Below are 20,230 nucleotides of genomic sequence, written 5' to 3'. Positions count from 1 at the left end.
GTAGGAGATAATTATTTGGTAGTTGTGTCCATCCAAAACCTACCTTAACCAGTAGATGACCTAGTAATAATGTTTCTTTCACCAATTATTTTTGATGCAGTAAAGGAATATACAAGCATCTGAAAAAAATTAATTCCTATCTTAAGGTACCGCTAAGGGTTTTCTGTTCACAAGAATAATGAAAATGGGCATGTGAAGCAAGAATTTTTTCCTAATGATTTGAAATAACTTTCAAGTATAAGATAATTCTTTATTAATGAATAATGGATCGAATCAGCTTTCTGTTCACTTTCGTCATGATTTTTACAACATATAGATGTTACTCTTAGGGTTAAATTTAGGAATATTTCATTTTTTGAATAAATTGTTTCTCAGTAGGATCTAGACTATATGTTATAAAAGGAAATTTTGTTATTATAGTTCTATAAGCTTTACTGAGAATGACTGAAATGAAGATTATTGAAAACAAATGAGCCACCCGAAGCACATATGCCCATAAATGATGAATGGGCTGGCTGAGACAGCCAAACGCACAGGTATACGTGTATCTGTGGCCATAAAACAAAGACAATTTTATGAATTTCATGATTATGCAGATATTGAATCATTCATAATATTTACCTTGTGTGGGTTTCATATTTACATAACCCTCATTATCATCAATTTATTTTACAAATAAATCATATTATGGCAATATTCAGGTGGATTTGCCTAAATTCCATCTTGTGACAATGCTAAAAAGTATTGTTATGATTTTTAATACATATTTAACTGCAAAAATTGGATGCAACTGTAATTTTAGTCTCGTTTTAAGTAATGCATAAATATTTTTTCAGGTGGATGATAATATGCAAAAAGCACAAAAGAGGAATGCTATTCAAAGTGAGAAGTTTTGGTTTCGCAAGGACATCACGACAAGCATTTCACCTCCGGAAGCAACCTGCCACTGCCCCGTGTTCCCTGTGGATGCATCGTCAAAACTGCCCTCCAACTGTGATGTGTACGCCCAAATGACCATCAATGAAATAATCAACGGAAAGGTGAGGACATTAAAATTATGCTGCACATCTGCTTAGCATCTCGCGAGAGATAACACCCAACATTAAAATAATGGATTCTGGTCACTTTTTCTCCTATGAAAGAAAATGAACAAGTGATCTTGAGTGCACAAATTTTCAAGGTACAGGGAAATCTCCGTAGAATAAGACCATGTGGTTCTAAATGTACAAAATATATAAATAATAAATAAAATAAATACAGGTTCACCATATATGCATCTCATTTTTGCTGATGGTGGTGTAATAATCACAGATTATATATTTCCTATGATTTTTCACGAAATTATGACATCGGTGTGGATATTTTATATCATGGGTGTAAGGATATCAACTGAGAAAATAATAATAAGTTGTTGTCCAATTTTGTGAAATTGCAGGATTTATGTCATTTTTGACTTTGCCGGATGATTTCATCAGGGCCATGTTGTAATAATATGTGTACAAATTTGTAGCACCTATCTAGGTGACCATACTTGTTAGATATCACAAGCATGGTGCATCATTGGTTAGAGGTTATGCATCGTATCTTGGAATGTGCTGAGAAAATAATCTATTATGGCAAAGACTTTAAAAAAAAGGTATTTTGATCTATTTGAACGCTATTTTTAACTCATGTCTATTTAAAATTTCAATTGCAAGACGAATGTTATATTGTTGTCATCCATGCAGCGCAAAATTATGAAAAATCTACTTTTGCTAATGTGATGTAAATAAAAATGGGCATGAAAAATTATTTGTATGCAAACAAATTGCAGAGCTAATTGCAGAGCTCACACTAATTAATGAAAATGCATGTAACATGTTAATTGCTCAGATCCTGGCCACTGCCTTGTATTTTCATCATTAGTGCAATCTAATGAGAAACTTGCGTACTTCTTCAATGCTGCCTGTGGTCTATTGACAGTAATTACATGCTTGAAAATTGAAATAAATTGTTATGCCTGTCTTGCTGCCAATTTCTTTAAAGTGGAAATGTACGACAAAATATTTTTTTGCTAGAATGTAACAAACAGTAAAGCTGTGTGTCCACCACCTTCACATCCAACGAACCGGCTCAAGCTGCTGGCAGTTCTCTGCTCTGAGCAGGCTTAACACCAGTAGGATTGTGTAGCCGGACTGGAGGGTATTGGACTACAAGCGCAGTGAATAGAATTACATTTTTTTCAAACATCCATGACTAAATGAACTTCTCTATTTGAAAAGAAAGTTATAGAGAGAATTTTGATCCTGATTCTCATATTCATTCATTTAATTCAGTAATATATTTTAGGACACACAATAACTTTTTAACGCTAGACTACCTACTAGTTTAGGTTTTTGATGGGCGATGGCACTACACATTTCTGTATTCTTTGGACATAACGAATTAAAATGACACCAAATATTCTAAGACCCCATGCGGCATATTCAAATGAGTCATTGTTTAGCTCTACATCCTTTCTGCCTCATTAAATTCAATCCAAAATCCTTATTCCTTGCCTCCTTGCATTTGTGGTCCTTTTGTTTGCATATATTGTGCTGAGAAAATTCCATCTTTTAAAATATTTTTAAACTAAACAAGTAGATTATTAACTCTCGCCCAAGACATTTTATCTCTTCAATTTAGTGAGAATTCACTCATTGAAACACCAAGGATTTGGGCAAAGTTTTCCCAAATGTTAATGACAACCATGACATTTTTTCTTCAGCAATTCCTCTGAACAAAGTGCAGTGCACATGATGCTTGAATAACACTTTGCGAAGTGAACCCATAGATAATAGCACATGCAGTGGGGAAGGCATTGCATGGGGAAGGCATTGCAAAGCCACTCTGCAGCATCTGCAGGGAAGCTGTGCCAGTGGGTGGCAAAGCAGTGGGCCAGATCAAAAGGAATCACAAGTCTTATGACTGACAAAGAGGAGAGAGATTATTTTTATTGATACTATTGTGGATAAGCAAGGGTCCAGGGGAAGAGCATTGGATTTCTGACCGGGGGGCCCTGGGTTTGATTCTCGGGCAAACCACTCTGGACCCCCTCAGGTCCATCCAAGCTGTGATTTTTTGGATCAAGCAGATCTGCCTGGGAAAGCGTACCTGGCCCTTAATTATCCTGCTAATGCATGAATTTCACATGCCGTAGGGCTTAGTACTGGATGAACCCTACCATCTCCTACCAAACGGACCTTTGGGTTGATTACTGTGTTTATGGTTCTTTTTTATTGTGGATAGTCTTTCTTCATTATGCTAGAACCAGTCCTGCTAATAGCTTGTTACTATATTTAGCAAACATTTCAGCTGAATGGGAAATGAATCCCAACAAAAATGTAAATATATTGTCATCGAATTCCAAGATCAGAAATTTAATCATCAGTTTCTCTGATTCTTTATGATTTTGTGTCGTTTGCATAAGTTCCATTCTAATGGGTGGCGTGACATTTGTTCACAGGAGGGAGAATTCCCCGGCCTTATTCCTCTCCTCACCAGCTACCTCAGTGGAATGGATGTGGATGCCGATACGCATTGCACAATCCAGCAGTACCTGAAGCTGATCCAACGGCGTGCATCTGGGGAGCTCCAGACCACCGCTCAGTGGCTCCGGAAATATGTGACCACTCATCCTGACTACAGGTCAGTGACATTGACATGGCTGCTGTGGACTTTGGACATTATGTTGAAATCTGTCGCCACTGGTGTCCCTATCTATTGATGCTGTGTGGGGTCAAAGCTGTTACGCCTCGTTTGATGGATAGAAACATGCTCAAGTTGTGCTGCTTTGAAAGAGTTATCATGGCTTGATTTCTTAGGGACTGGACGAGCTGCCGTCCTAGTTTTTCTAATTGTCTAATTGAACACGTACTTTCTCCTCGTAGTAGTTTTGCTGGAGCAAAACCCATTCCGAGCCCCAAAATGAGCTTGGCCTCGGGTCCTGAACTCCGGTTTGGTGGTTTGGAAGGTGGTGGGGTGTCCAGAATGTGTCTGGGATTGTTTCAGTCCGAGTTCCAAACCAGATGCATAAGAGTGTCTATGATCACTTCTTGGGATGGTTTTTCCCATCTTAGTTTTTAATAAGTCACACAGTATTATCAACCGTAAAACTCAATCTTTGAATTTGTTCTCATAACCTGAAGAAAATTTTAACAGCTGAATACGCACTTAAAAGCATCAAACCCTCCCACCAACTGAAACTTGAAATATCCACGGTAAATTCCTTAAAGAAAACCCTCGGAGAAAGCAATCTTGTGGTCATTAAAGCTGACAAAGGAAATTCCACAACAATTATGAAACGAACAACCTACAACGACAAGTGCTTGGACTTTTTTAAAGAAAATCACATCATAGAAATAAAAGAGGACCCCACAATGAAATTTCAAAAAGAATGTAGGAAGGCCCTCTCGAACATCAAGGACCTCCTATCAACCTCGGAGAAATACCAAAATTTAGTGATGAATCCCATAGCCCCCAGGTTTTATGGCTTACCGAAAATCCACAAAACAGCCGTCCCTGTCCGCCCCGTGATTTCATGGATCTCATCGCCAGTACACAAATTGGCTAGGACTATCAAGTGCAAATTCTTGGAATACTCAAAATTTCAAGCCACCCATAGTGTTAAAAACTGCATAGAATTAGCCAACACCTTATCCAAAGTGCAACCACCCAAAAAAGGCCTCTTAGTGTCCTTCGATATAGTGAGTCTCTTCACAAATGTACACAAAGTGGAGGCAGTGCAACGAGCAAAGGAGATACTGGAAGAAGCCAAAGCCCCCCCACTCATCATAGAGGAAATAATCTCACTCATGGAAGTTTGTGTCAACCAGAACTATTTTTTATTCAACGGTAATTTCTACGAACAACCGGATGGTCTAGCAATGGGTTCCCCTCTGTCCCCACTCCTTGCGGAAATATTTATAGATCACCTGGAAAAGAAACTGTTTAACTGTAAACCCCCTGTTGAACAAAGTGGAATACTGGTTCCGCTACGTAGACGATATACTGTGCCTATGGACGGGAACCTCAAGACAACTAAATAACTTCTTACACCTCAATTCCCTAAACGACAACATTAAATTCACACTGGAAGTGCAAGAAAATGGGAAAATTAGTTTCCTCGACCTAACCATGTCCATTAAAAATGGAAAACATGCCTTTACCATCTTCCGCAAGCCAACCTGCACAGAACAAGTCATACACGCCTCATCTAAACACGCAATAAACCAAAAATTGGCAGCATTTCATAGCATGCTACACAGAGCACTCAGCATACCACTGTCAAACGAAGAACTTATTAAAGAAATATCCCTCATCAAACAAATAGCTAACAATAACGGCTACACTGAGACATTAATTGATACATTATTAGACAAAAAACGAAAAATGTTAGCCATAAAACAGATTTACAATCCCTTGTGTTGGCTAACACAACTGATAAAACTGAATTTTTGAATATTCTTCAATATTATAACTTACGTGTACATAATAAGGAACCCACTCGCATAACTACACATTCTTCTACCTGACTTGATGTTTTCATTTCTAATTTTGATGGTAATGAAGTAACTACTAGGACATCTTTCTGACCATTACTCCATTGTTGCTTCTTTTCTAATGAATGCTAACATTCCTTTGGAGGTTTATCCCACTCGATCTTTCAATAGCTCTAACATTCATCATTTTTTGAATCTCTTGTGGCTTGAGGAGTGGCACAATGTGTACAACACTGCCTCTTTTGATGAAAGCTTTGATAATTTTTATACTAAATTTCTGCACTACTTTAACGTGTCATTTCCTGTTCAGTACAAGAAAATAACCAAGTCTCCTAAGTGTAAACCTTGGATAAGTAATGAAATACGTTTCATGGCTCAACATCTTAAACAGCTGGCCATTTCTAGTAAAACTAATTGCGAACTTAAGACTGAATATGCAAAAAGGAAAAAGCATTACCGTCAAATGCTACAGTCAGCTAAACATTGTTATAATGACCATAGGATCATTAACTCTGATAGTAAATCTAGAGAAATCTGGAAAATTATTAATACCTCCAGAAACAAACCCAGGAAGCAGTCTCAAATCCAGATTAAGGATTCATCAGGAGTTATTATCTCAGACTTTTCCAAACTTGCCTGTAACTTTGTTGATCACTTTCAACCTTCCATTGCTAAGCAGAGCAACTCTCCTAATTTAGAAGCCATTGCTGCTACCCACTCAAAGTCCCTATTTCTCTATCCCCTCACAAAATCTGAACTAAAAAATATAGTGAAGAATCTGGGCAAAAAACGAAGCTCTGGTTTTCACGGAATTCCCAGTTACATTATTAAGCAATGTATCGACTTCATCATGCAGCCTCTTCATTTTCTCTTGAATGAATCTTTCCGACTAGAGTGTTTTCATCTCCTCTGAAGGTGTCAAAAGTCATTCCACTTTATAAAAACAAGGGTGATAGACATGACATTAACTCCTACCGTCCAATTTCTCTGCTGAACCAATTCAGCAAAATATTTGAGAAGGCATTCTATATTAGGTTAATATCTTACCTAGAGGTTTCCAATCTGCTTTCACCATCTCAGCATGGTTTTAAGGAGCATAAATCTACATCTTCTGCCAACTATCAGTTAATAACCCCGACTTTAAACGCTCTAGATAAAAAAATGGAAGTTGATGCAATATTTTTTGATTTCTCAAAAGCTTTTGATTGTGTTGTCCACCAATTACTTCTCAAGAAACTCCAAAGGATGGGTATTCGTGGCATACCTAATGCTTGGATTAAATCCTACCTATTTAATAGAATACAACATGTGGTCGTTTCTAAAAATGGTACATCTTTTGTTTCCCCAAGTAAGGTCCTTAATCGAGGTGTTCCTCAAGGCTCTGTTCTTGGGCCTGTCTTGTTTATTTCTTATATAAATGACCTTGTTGATAATTTTCAACATATAAACGGTGCTACCCCCTTGTTATATGCTGATGACACCAACATTATTCTTGTATCGCCTACTTTTGATGAATTAATAGTTAAGTGTAAACAGGTTAGCCACACCTTACTCTCTTGGTGTCATAATAATTTCCTAGATTTGAATATAGAGAAGTCTCACCTAATATATTGTGCAAATAAAAATAAAGCAAGCAAAGTACTTTCTATTGAAGTTGATGGGAGGTGATCCCACAAGTACAAAATACCAAATTTTCGGGTTTCCACATCAATTCTCAAATTTCTTGGGATGAACACATAAGTACTTTAACCAGTAAGTTAAGCTCGGCCTGCTTTTCAATAAGGTCCATTAGATCCACAGTTTCAGTGGCTGTTCTCTGTGCACTATACTATGGTGAATTTTATTCTCACATAGCCTATAAAATCCTTTACTGGTGGGTTCATCATCGAAGGCCTTGGCTATTTTCAGGGTCCAAAAAAGAGCCATTCGGCTAATGAGTTTTGCAAAACACAATGCCCCTTGCCGTCCCCTGTTTAAAAAATTGGATGTATTGCCAGTGCCATGTATTTATATTTTTCATGTAGTAGTACATACAAAAAGAAATCTGAGTATGTAAAAAATTGCGTTATCCGCAAATATTCCACAAGGCAGAGTAAGCAGCTGCACGTTTTATATGTGCGTACAAAAAATGCAGCTGCTGGCCCAAATTGTATGGGCCTTCAACTTTATAATAAACTCCCAGCTGAGATTAAGGCCCATAAAAGTGCAGCTGCATTTAAAGTTAATCTACTTAGGTTCTTGAAATTGAAAATGTTTTATTCAATTGCTGAATTTCTTGATAATGCCTGATATGTCTTGTATCCACAAATGAATTTTGTCACTTTCCCGTGACATGTCTTATATCAAGTGTAACATTTGTAGCTACTTGGTCTCTGGACAAATAAAATGTATTATTATTATTCTCCTAATGCAGCCAGCATATTGGTGGATTTACACAAAAAGAAAGTGCATTGCATTCATACCTAAGGTTTAAATTTAATGTTAATCGATAGTACATTCAATTATTTAAATGTCCAGGATGTAGCCAGTAAATTTTTGAATCACGTGAAAAGGCAGTGCCCAGGACATCTGTATTTGATAATTCAATTTTAAATGAATTTACTGAGATAACCCTTTGATTAATAGCAAAAAATAATATGCTATTAATATTTTCTCATCGCATATGAAATGATGTTCTTGTTATCACAGTCTCCAAAATTTCTCCGATATTTTCCATAACATTTGATTGTACATATATATATTATTGATTTCAAAATGAATATTAGTTTGTATGAAATGATGATAATTTTTCTGAATGCTTGTGAATGGCACTTTTTAACATTGAAATACTTTTAAGTAGTAATGAGTTTTTCAAGTTTAAATGGAAAATGTTCCAAAAAAAGTCTTTCTGGCCAAATGAATGATAGTATATTTTATTTGCCCAAAGATGATTTTACAAAAATACCAGGTGGATGGTTTATGTACATGATATAAGGCACACCAAAATTGAGTAAAATGCATGCCGTTTCAATTAAGATACAAAATATGGTACTAAAAATTACATTATATGTAGCTCAAACATACACACACATTAAATATAACTTGCACTCAAATATCCAGTAAAAAATTATGGAGCATTAATAAATTAGACCAAGAGCATTAGTACAAACTTAAAAGTATGGACTCAAAGATCAGGAATATTGTTGGGATATTCGTCAAACGAGTAGAACATGTTATATTGTAGATATATTTTTAATGTATGTTTGAATACAGTAGTTCCCTCAGTATCCTTTATACTTTAAGGTAATTTGTTGTATAATCTGATGCCCATTTCCTTTGGCCCTGATTTTAATGCTTTAGTTCTAATGTTGCCATAATGAAGGTTGGGCCTTCTTCCTCTGGTGTAATGATGATGATCGTCAGTGTTAAGGGAATTAGTGCCATGCTATTTTCTATTTACAGAATTTAAAACTTGATATAAATTCAGGGGAGTGGTAGCCACTTTAATTCCTGGAATAGGAGTCTCGATGGTGCATTATGATGATGAACCCAGTGATTATTGTGATTGATGGCTCCCTTGCATTTTAAGATGGTTAGAGAAATGGCAGCTGAGCCCCAAAATATTATGCTAAAGGTTATATTTGAATACATTTCCCCATAGTTTAAATTGAGTAGTACTGTTTTGCTAGTAGTCTCATGCAGGTGTCTTAATAAATAGCAAGTAGAACTGAGGTTATGCTCAAGGACTTGTACATGTGCATCCCATATTTGTACACAAAGAAATACCTACAAATTTGCATTCCATCACTTGCTCAATTGATCAGTCATTGATTTTTACCAGCTGAATATCCATCAGATTCTTATTCCCTGAAAAGTACGCGATTTTACTTTTATTTACATTTAAATCTAGAATCTGTACACCACTTGTTTATAGCAAGTGTAGCAGGCCTTGGTTTTTCCACTAGGCTGGCATTAGTGTTCATTGATACTATTATAATACCATACAACATTACCTTTGTATTCTATCGTAAGTCTCTGGCTCTAGTCACAGGTTTTATGTTTGTTTAGAAACATAGATTATTCAGAATAAATTTACTGAAAATGTTGTATGGCAATTGGAAACTTGATGTTCAGTTCATGGTGATGATCAGCTATCGAATGGAAAGGACATGACTGGAACATCAACACTTGTGTAAAACCACCAGAGCTACCTCACAGCTTGTTGTTGTATTTCGTGTTTTCATTATGCTCCACAATTCTTTGTTGATTGTCCAACTATTCAGGCGTACATTGAATAATTTAAAGCACAATATGATTGATGAAGGATTTGCTGGTGAATATAAAGTAATGGAGTTTGTAAGCAACCATAGGCAGCAGCACTGTCGATGGATTTGTTTGGATCCATGACATGGCAGTGTGAGATAGTTAACTAACCCAGTTTAATTGGTGTGTTCTTACCCTTGCTGCTCTGATATTTGCTTCTCGGCTCCTGATTGTTTGTGGTTTGTATATTGTTTTGTATAAAAAGTATCGGGAAAAGTTTTGGAACAACACATTTATTACAGATATTGCTACAATGTTTCAAAATCCTTCAAAGTACGTACCTAGAGTGTTGACACACTCTTGCCAGTGGTTTTTCTCATGACTCAAAGGGTCCCTGGTCAACACATTCTGAAAGGTCCTTAAGGGTATGCAAGCAAACATCTTTGATGGCACTAGGGGTTCAATGGTGGTGTCCTTTGAGGGAGGACTTAACTTTTGCCAATAGGAAATAGTTTGCTGGTGCCAAATCAGAACTGGAAGAGGGTTATGGAATCGTCGCGATGCCCTTTTTCATCAGGTATTCTGTTACCTTGGAGCAGGCCTTTGGGAAGAGTTCAGAGCAGATCTTTCGTGTCACTCAATTTTCTGCAGTAGTGGTGTGCACTGTCATCTAATCAATACCAATACGATCTGCAATCATGCACACACTGAGCCGACAGTCTGAATTCAGCACTTCATGCAAACATTGCACGTAGTCATCAGTTCTTGATGTCGACGGCCGTCCAGCGCAGGGCTCGTCCTCCACACTCTCTCGGCCTTCTTTGAAGAGCTTGTGCCTCTTAAAAACTACAGTTTGTGACATGCCTTCATCCTTAAACACTTGGCAAATCATGCCCAGCATCTCTGCACTCGGTTTTCCCCTGTCCAGCACAAAATTTGATGTTCTGCTGTTACCACTGTTCAATCGTTTACTGCATTTTGTGCTTACACTGAGTCATTGGACAAGGGATCCTCTGAAAATACGATTTTGCCTTTAGAAAAAACGCTTGCCGGTCATTGGCGCTTGGTGCGTGTTGAAGGTCAGAGCCCCCACCACCAAGTCTGCATGGTGCGGGCACGCTCCAACATATAGTCACGTCAAGAAAAAATTGTTTTGATGCAAAACTTGTAGTGTTGTGACACTTGTAACACTTAAAGAAGTGTTGAAGAATGTGTCATACTCTGTCAGTTGTCCAGCACCCATCATGAAACCCACCCACTTGGATTTGGATGAAATTCATTCTGCATGGTGTAGTTCTAGAACGATTACCAAAATTTCAGAATTGTCAGACCAACCCTTTCTTAGTTATAAAAGCCAAGAAGTTTTTAAGGGCGGCCTAAATGTTTAATACATTACTGCTTATTTTGGCAGCTGGCGAGTTAGGCTAAAATAATATCTCGTTTTAGCATAAAAAAATATAGATCAATCAAAATATTTTGAAAATCAGCATAAAATGATGCATCTCACAAAATTCACGCAGAAAGCGCAGTTTGAATTTTCGATTTCTCAAAACCCATAAGGGCTAGATGCATCATTCTTTATTTTAAATCTCTCAAAGTGTGCTCTCTTTAACTTTTGAAATCTAAGTGTTATATGGAATACTGATAAAAAATATAACGATCTCAAACTGATGAATCATTCTAAGAGAAAGAACTAACCAGTTTTATTTATTTTTGTCTAAGGATTTGTTGTACAAATTTAGAACACATTGAAGAAAATATACAGCTGCAAGTTAGAGTTACAGGTATTCATTGCCAGAGTAAAACATATGCTTTAACAGATATTCGCAGCTTAATTTTTTATAGTGACATATATTGAGATTCCTTACATTGTCAGGAAACTAATTAAAAAGAATGAGGTTCATAATTTTAGGCCCAAGTGCTGCATTTTTAGTTCTTACAAATGGTTGGTGCAGATCTTTAGAGGTTCTGGTATTATAAGTATGCTTATCTTCTTAACCCGAAGGTCAGTTTGGTAGGTGATGGTAAAGTTCATCCAGTACTAAGCTCGGCAAAAATTCACACATCAGGGTACGGGGGCCAGTGCCTTTTCTGTGCCGGTTATGGTTTCCCTGGAAGATCTGGTTGCTGAAAAATCACACAGCTTGGGTGGAGCTGAGGGTGCCCAGAGAGGCTTGCCCGGGAACTGAACCTGGGCCCTCTGGTTAGTCCCGGGTTTGATTCGTGGGAGTCCAGGGGTTGAGCATAGATTTGTTTATTGCCAACTACCAGGAGACTTTCAAATCATCATTTCAAAATGGAAATGGCACATTTTTAAAGTAAAAGTTTGGGAAAAGGTAAAAAAATGTTGGTTGAAAGTACCAGTAAAGGTGCCTGGAGACGAGGCCTTTTTTGTTTATGCTATAAAAAATTGTGTGTGGCATTTGGATGATGCTGCAGTTGGACATTTAAAATATGGAATTTTCCTCCTGTGCACTCTTAATGTGAACTCTCTGGAAGTCATTCAGTAATTCTCTTTTGGCTAAGGATCTGAATCTGTGTTTTCACCATGAATAATCTCAAAAAAATATAATGATACTTTTAAATTTGAGGGATTATTTTGTTATTCGAGAAATACATTATAAATTTGATATTTTTAAGTCCATAAACCAATGAACTGTGTGCTCTTAGTAAAGGCACAGAATGGCCAAAAATCTTCATGACTTGGACCTAATTTCTTAATGGCTCTTAAAGTTTCCATTGAGTATCTATGACCCATAAATAAAATTAGCTATGCACTAACTTTCATATTTAGAGTATCTTTGAAGTGTGAAATATTTCAGTTTTTTCTCAATGAAAACCATTAAGCCAGAAGCCTCATGGAATTGCCTTTGTTTTTTTGGTAATTTCATATCTTTATCCTTATTTGCAGGAAGGACTCTGTGATAAGCGAAAAAATCAACTATGATTTGCTAAAAACAATAGACAGCATTCAAAATGGCATCATTCCTTGCCCAGATCTTCTTGGAGCACCATTAATTTCCAAAACCCAAGATTCTGTGCCTCAGACTATTTCTAAAGCTGAATGTTCAGCTGAATGATCAGCAGAATGCTGGATGATCGTTTTTTCTGCAAGGTTTTAATGTAATTATGGCTGCGAATCAAAAATTTGTGATCATGTTGTAATGTGAACATTAAATGAAACTTTTTATTTTATTTTTAGAGAAGAATATACATTTTCCTTGTTTTTTGCAAGTTTGTAAGTGTTGAAAAGATGGAAATTTCTGTGTGATCACTCTAATGTAGAGAATATGGTTAAATATTGTCACAGTTCTTTTAATCTATTTGAAAATGTTATTAAAATTTATATTTTTAAATGAAAGAATCTTATCCAGTTAAAACTGTTAAATTAGAATAAGTTACCCTAATCATTGGTGCTGCTGTGAATGTTTTATTGATTAATTTAAATTACAGCATGTAGAAAGATATTTTTAATGAGGTGTAAATGGTATGAGTGAATTGTACAGAATTACAGACTTTTTTGGAAAAGTCTTTTATTGTATAATATGTAAATCCAGTGATGAAATTACTTATGGCATAAAGTATTTGATGTTATAAAAGCACTGTGTAAAGCCTTGGCATAATTAACCATTTGTGTCATTCTGAATATTTCTTCACATTATTTGATCCTATTTGCTTTCACACTGTACTTATACTATAATTGATAAATGAGTTTATTACTGCCTGTAATAGAATATATCATTATGAAAATACTTGAAGATCTAAACGTCCATAGTGATCCTTATCCTATATTACAGTCCTGGTATTATCATCTTAATTAACTAGGTGACTAAAGAGACAGTAAATGAAGTTTTATCTCAGACTGAAGATTGTTACACAAACCAGGTGCATAGTAATGCATTTATTCACCCAATTGATCCGCGGACAGGGTAACTCCGGTAAAACAACAAAGACAAAGCAATTATAAAATGAGCATGAGGACAAATAAAAATAAGTGCATGTAGCAATGAGTATGAATAAAAAATTTCCATTGAAAGCAATTAAGGAAAAGCTCGCAAAGAAGTCTTAAATAGAATAGAATGCCACTTTCGTCAGGATTTTTTAATTTTTATTTTGAATGTCTTTGTGCCTAATACATTTTGATATTTTGTGACCTTATTATTGATGACCGAAGTAGCTCAGTGGGAGCCTTTTTCACAGGATTTACTTGTTTAAACAAGCAAAACACCTCTCTGTGTAGTATTATGGTGGTCATATTTTAAACCAGGAGGGAATAAGAATGGATTTTTGCTGAGATTGAAATAGTTCTTTTGCAGTTATGCATTAGTTCACTTGAAGCATAGTTTTCATTGCTTGCTTATTTTGGCTGAAGGCCTCTCAGGCATGCAAGCCTTTACCCTAAAGCAGAATGCCATATGTTAGAAGGAAATGGATTTTATTGAAATGCAGGAATTTGAGGGTATCCAAACTGGCAAATTGGCAGTTCCTTGTATTTTAAAAATTCCAGTGGCAACTAGGTGTTGGTTTTGTTTACCTTTATTCTCATCCCATACTTATTGCACTGACTTTCCAATATGCACAGCAATGCTTGCAATCTCTTGGCTGACTTGCTAAATAAAGCTTGATCATCCGCAAGCTGTACTGATTTTATGGATTCCCTGCCAACATTCATTCCTATCTGCAGTTCTTCCCATGCTTCTTGTATGCATGGGAAGGCCCAGAAGTACCCGGCCTGACCTAGTAGATGCTATGAGTAGATAAGACACAATTTTAGAAAGGAACAGGGCAAGTTCGAGGGTGGTCCGAAAAGTACCCGGCCAGACTTAGAGATGGCGGTAGTAATTTGAAAAATATCACTGTATTAGAAATTATGCATCAATTAAGCATATATTTCAAGTTTGAAGACACAACCTTGTTTGGTATTTGTTTGGCAGCCATCAATAGGGAACGTTTTCAGTGAATTTGTGAAAATTGTGACAATTGGTCAGCATCATGTGATACAATACTTTCATTTGAAAGGCCTCGGCCCAACCAACATAAAAGCTGAACTGGATTCTACTCTGGGTGAGTCTGCTCCTTCGTTTACAACAGTAAAATATTGGGTGGCAGAGTTTGATCGAGGCCGTACGAGCTGTCAAGACGAGCATCGCATTGGTCGACCAAATGAGGTGACGACTCCAGAAACGGAGAAGAGAATCCACTAAGTGATACTGGATGATCGTCGACTGAAAAAGCACGAGCTAACAGACATAGTAGGTATTTCAAAAAGTGCGGTACATCGCATATTAGCTGAAAATTTGGACATGAGAAAGCTGTGTGCAAGATGGGTGCTGCATTTGCTCAAAGTTGAGCAAAACTAGTGTCATAAAGATGTTTCAATTGAGTGTTTAGCAAAGTTTCACACCAACAAAGCAGAACTTTTGCGCCGTTTCATAACCATGGGTCCATTACTTCACACCTGAGACAAAAGAACAATAAAAACAATGGATTCAAAAGGGAGAACCGCCTCTAAAGAAGGTGAAGACCATTTCATGTGCAGGCAACGTCATGGCATTGGTTATTTGGGATGTATGTGGGATAGTTTCCATTGACTACGTTGAAAAAGGAAATACTATTAGAGGCAAGTATTATGCAAACTTATTGCAACATTTGAGCGAATAAATCTAGCAAAGGCGGCTGCCGTATTTGGCCAAGAAGAAAGTGTTGTTTCTTCAAGACAATGCTCCAGCCCACAAATCCATTGACAATCACAATGACCAAAATTCATGAATTACAGTTTGAATTGCTACCTCATGCCAGATTTAGCCCCCTCACATTATTTTCTGGTCCCAAACTTGAAAAAATGGCTCAGTGGTCAAAGATTTTCCAACCGTGAAGAAATTTGTCGGCAGTTAATGGCTATTTTGAGGAGTAAGACATTTCTTATCATAAAAAGGGTATTGAACTTATTGAATATTTCTGGGAAAAGTGTATAGAGCTGAAAGGAGATTATATTGAAAAATAAATACATTTTTTTCCAAAATTTTTCTTTTCTTTGTTAGGTTGGGTACTTCTGGGATTACCCTTGTAATTTCCTCCACACATACGTTGAAAAACAAGGGTGAGTATGAGCAACCTTGCCTTACTCCTAGCACTGCACATCTGGACCCTCCATCCTCCATTTACAGCCGAGTAGTTTGAGACGTACATGTTTCAGATAAGTCACCTGTCATATATTATGTTCATTAATTCTTCTAAATTTACTTTATTGAACACCTTGTAATCTATGAAACAAATAAATACGTAGATCTTGATTTTATCCCATGTCTCTATTAGTGATCTCATTGCTGCAAATAATCCACCACACGTGCCTCTCCCCTTCCGGAACCCAAACTAATCATCCTCTAAGTAATCATTTGCCCAGCTCCCCATCCTCTTGTTGATGATCCTGAGAACCACTTAGGCCACATGCAAAATCAAACCTATTGTCATGTAGTGCTCATAATAGGCTGGCTTCCTTTCCCTTTTTTGGGATGGAACTAACACTGAGTTAATGAAACTTTCTAGCCAAATTCCTGAATTAGTCCATAAAGACCCTTCCTCCCACTTTTTCCTACACTTTAAAATTTCTCTCAGAATATTATCAACCCGCACAACCTAAATAGATTTTGTTTCCCTTTTTGCCCTTCCCATCTTGCCAGCAAGTAGACCTGGACCAAAGATCTATGACATATTTTCTTTTGATGTGCAAGCTTGATGGCCTAATGTCTCTACCACGTAGTTCCTCAATATATTCCTTCCATTTCTTGTATATGCCCTGCTTCAATCAATATTTTTCCTGACTTATTTTTAATAGTTTGCGTGAATTTTCCCTTCTTGCTTCCGGACAGTACTTTCACCTCCCAGTTCAGTGCACAAATTTCGGCCTTCCATTGTAAACGTTCCATATCCTTGCACTGCACCTTCCATTGTGCTTCATTCACCTGATTAGTTTCCCGCCTCAATTTCTTATTCTGTTCATTGCAATTTTATCTTACTCTGTGTTTGCAGTCTTTCATTTTTGTCATTGTCTATCCATTCATTTTGTCTGTAATTCATGGTTATCTTGCCCTTTTTCTGTAGTTTTGTTTGCAGCTCACAGTATCCCCTTTTTGATATGTTCCTGTTTTTCTGCTGTTGCACCTATTTCCCTTTCCTCATGTTTAATTCTCTATACAGCCTGCATATACTTTTTTTCTTGTCATTCCAGTTTATACTACTGCATTATTTTCTAAATTCCTCGCATTTTAATGTCTTTCTTTATTTCTGAAATGGGAAGTACTGATTTAACGAAATCTTTCTGCCAAAGTCATCCCTCATAAATGCTAGCAAAAACTTATGTCTACTTTTTCCTTAACTCCTACAGCAGATTTGGCTTGGGAAAATGCCAAATTTTAGGGATTCATTAATTAAGAATAACAGCTGATCTTCAATTGTATTAAATGACCTTTTTATGATTACCCCTGGGATGCAATCTAATCCAGGACAAACTTTTTTAGGAAATTTAATGATAATGTTGGTCAGTTTAATGGTTGAACAGGGAAATAGATATAATGAAATTCATATGTTAGGGATAAGAGAATAATTATCTGAATTGACTGAAACTGTGGGATTTTAATGGGAAAGGTAGAAATCATTCAGAATGGAGGCCATTTTATAGCAATCTGGAATAGAATTTCCAGCGGAGTCATGCAGTTGAAGATCTTGTTGTAAATTATGTGTACCTTTGGATTCATTAATAATTTTCCAGATCACGCTTAGATTTATTGTCAGCATTGGTAAGTCTATGGTCATTGAGAGATTTTTCAGCGCACTGTAAGGTTTGGCGATAATTTTTCTTGAGCACTGAATATTCCTGACAGTCAGCTGGATTTGATTTGCTTTTGTATTACACAGCTTCATCTTTCATTTTCTTTGAAAGCCAACAAATTTCATCAGAGACCCACTGAATTTTGTATTTAACAGATGATCTTTTGTTTTTCAAATGTGTCAAGACAAGAGGAAAACAGATTTCAAAGTAATGTTGATAGGTGGAATAGAAATATCCCAAACTTTTGTTGAAGGGCTTCAGGAAAACAATTGGACCACTCGTGGGAATTTATAAGTCACAAAAGGCGATCATATTCGAATCAGAGAAATACCTTTTGTAGTGTTAATTACTTTCCTTTGATGTGGACACAGCAGTTGGAGAAAGAAGTGGGTAGTGATCTGATAGGTGGGCAATAATTTTTTTTGTTTGCACAAGTTCAAGGTCGATTTTAGTTAAAACATTTTCTAAAATGGTTAGAGAACCAGCACTCACTCTAGTAGGTCCACTGCTGTTAGCATAGATGTAAACTGATGTTAGTAAATCCATGAATTCCTTTTTAGCTTTAGAAACGTCCATTAAATTACAATTATTATGCAAGGGTCATGGATTGACCTATGGATTATTTCCAAGAGTTTTGTTAGTTTGGTCAGGAAAACACAAAAGTCACTCTCAGGCGAACAATAAATAGACAATGCATAAAAAACAGTAGTATCCATTGTGAAGCAGGCAACACAGGATTCAAATGATTGTTCTTCATGGAGAAATTCGCATGGGAAACCAATTGGAATACAGAAAAACATTCAGAAAGTGGAATCAAAACCCCTCCATTTTTGTGTACTGGTCGGCAAAAAGCGCTAGCGATAACATACCCAGGCACATGAAGAGTTTCAAGTTCACTTGCATTTAACCAAACGTTCATTGATGCAGGTCACATGGGGTTTGTACTTGTTTACTAGAACCTCAAGGTCTAGTAATTTATTGCATGTGCACTGAATGTTTACGCACAAGAACTTCGAATAACATGTCGCTCTAAAACAACTATATTTCCTCTTTCCCTCTCCCACTTCATATTTTTTAGTTTCCCTGTCCTCCACATCATCCTAACATTCCCAGTCCCTATTCTTCGAGGTTCAGTCTATTTTTGATCTTTTGTGCTGCTGCTGTAGATTCCGCTTTGCAAGGCTTTTGTGAGATGACAACCTCATAAACCTTGTCTAAACCATTGATGGGCATTACATACAGCCTAGGGATAATTACTTAAGGTGTTTTTTTGTTGCATTTATCAATAGTGTTTTTAACATGACCCCACCAGGGTCAGAAGCCTTTGCAGCTGCCTCACTGAGGAACAGACTCTGCACAGACTACCTTTCGTCTCGCTCCTAAAATTCTACCTATCTGGCATGGGAGGCCCTTCCAGGAGCAATTATCATTACTCCTGCCAACAAAGCTCTACTCGGTCATCTGAATGCACAAGCCTGGCCAACATTTTTAAGGTTGTAGACCAGGTGAGGGCTTACCTTCATTGGAGATGCTGTTAATTAAGTCAGTGTAAGCATTATAATTTCATTTTGTACTGCTAAATGATATTCCTTTTTCAGTGCTTTCAACTTTAAGTTTAAATTTTTTACTTTTAGTTTAAATGCCCTCGGTGAGTGATTGTTTGTCTTCATGATGAACTTTGGACACACTTTCCTTTGATCACTGAATCTCAGGAATGGATGAGGAACCACTAGGTTTTTTATGACTGTGAAGTTAAGCTGTTTTAATTGGAAATGACTGATTTTAAAGGGAAATAAGTGCATCAAAGAGTACTAAAAATTTAAAATGACTGCCCTAATGTGAAAGTAAACTGGTTCAATATACACCACCAATATAACATTTCAAATCCATCAGGGAGGTAATTGGTATGCAGTTAACTGAGTTGGGTGACTTTTTGAAAAGCTGTTTTGGTCTGAAGCCAAAAAAGTATCATCAGATGATCTGAAACAAGGGATATTGTAATTATGCCTCCCAGCAATTGTCATTGCACTGGCAGTAGTTAGCTTATATCTAGTAGATTCAATATTTGCATAAAAAGGATTGGCAGCCCAGCTCAAATGTGGACATGTTTTAGACTGCACAGGTGTAGGTTACTACAAAAATTAAGCCCATGTCCTTATTGACCCAGAAATTTTACTTAGTTAATTCTTTGAAAACCGTTCAGTCAAGTATCATAAGTTCAAGCTACAATGCTATGGCACTACTGAGAAGTGTCCTATCATCCATATTCAACTTCAGTAACATGGTCACAATCAATATAAAGTGGAGAAAAAATCTATAGGTAGAGGCATCACTGGTTTCTCAAGTAATCCAATTAAGTCAGTCATTCAATTCATTGCCCATCCTCTTTCTTTATATATGATGCATGTTTCAATTTAAACTATTCTTGGGATAGTTATAATTCTCCACGGTAATGTCAGTTTAACAAAATTTATAAAATTGTCCCCAACCGCTGTACCATCATCACCATAATATCAGTGATTGCAAAATTAATTGTAAACATTCCCTGTACTAAAATTCCGGAACATTTTGAGAGTCAAAATCTATAAAGCCCTTCTTATAGGAGTTTCGCCCTTGAAGTCAATGGGCTTAGTCAGAATTG

At 36.7% G+C, this 20,230-nt stretch overlaps 1 protein-coding gene across 4 annotated transcripts in view; it reads left to right on the top strand.

Annotated features, from left to right (window-relative positions):
• Gclc (glutamate--cysteine ligase) overlaps positions 1 to 13,775 on the top strand; it is a 66,135-nt gene extending 52,360 nt beyond the window's left edge. For all 4 annotated transcript variants that reach the window (XM_071586383.1, XM_071586381.1, XM_071586380.1 and 1 more), the window contains 3 exons: positions 837 to 1,040; positions 3,485 to 3,666; positions 12,673 to 13,775. In XM_071586383.1, the coding sequence (XP_071442484.1) occupies positions 837 to 1,040; positions 3,485 to 3,666; positions 12,673 to 12,841 (555 nt within the window). In that variant the 3' untranslated portion in view covers positions 12,842 to 13,775. The remainder of the gene's footprint in view (positions 1 to 836; positions 1,041 to 3,484; positions 3,667 to 12,672) is intronic.
• Positions 13,776 to 20,230: the final 6,455 nt, after the last annotated feature.

The sequence above is a fragment of the Hetaerina americana genome, unplaced genomic scaffold (assembly GCF_022747635.1).
Source record: "Hetaerina americana unplaced genomic scaffold, ioHetAmer1.1.p SCAF_22, whole genome shotgun sequence".
NCBI lineage: Eukaryota > Metazoa > Arthropoda > Insecta > Odonata > Calopterygidae > Hetaerina > Hetaerina americana.
Note: the sequence above shows the minus strand (reverse complement) of the source record. Positions and strands in the feature narration are given on the sequence as shown.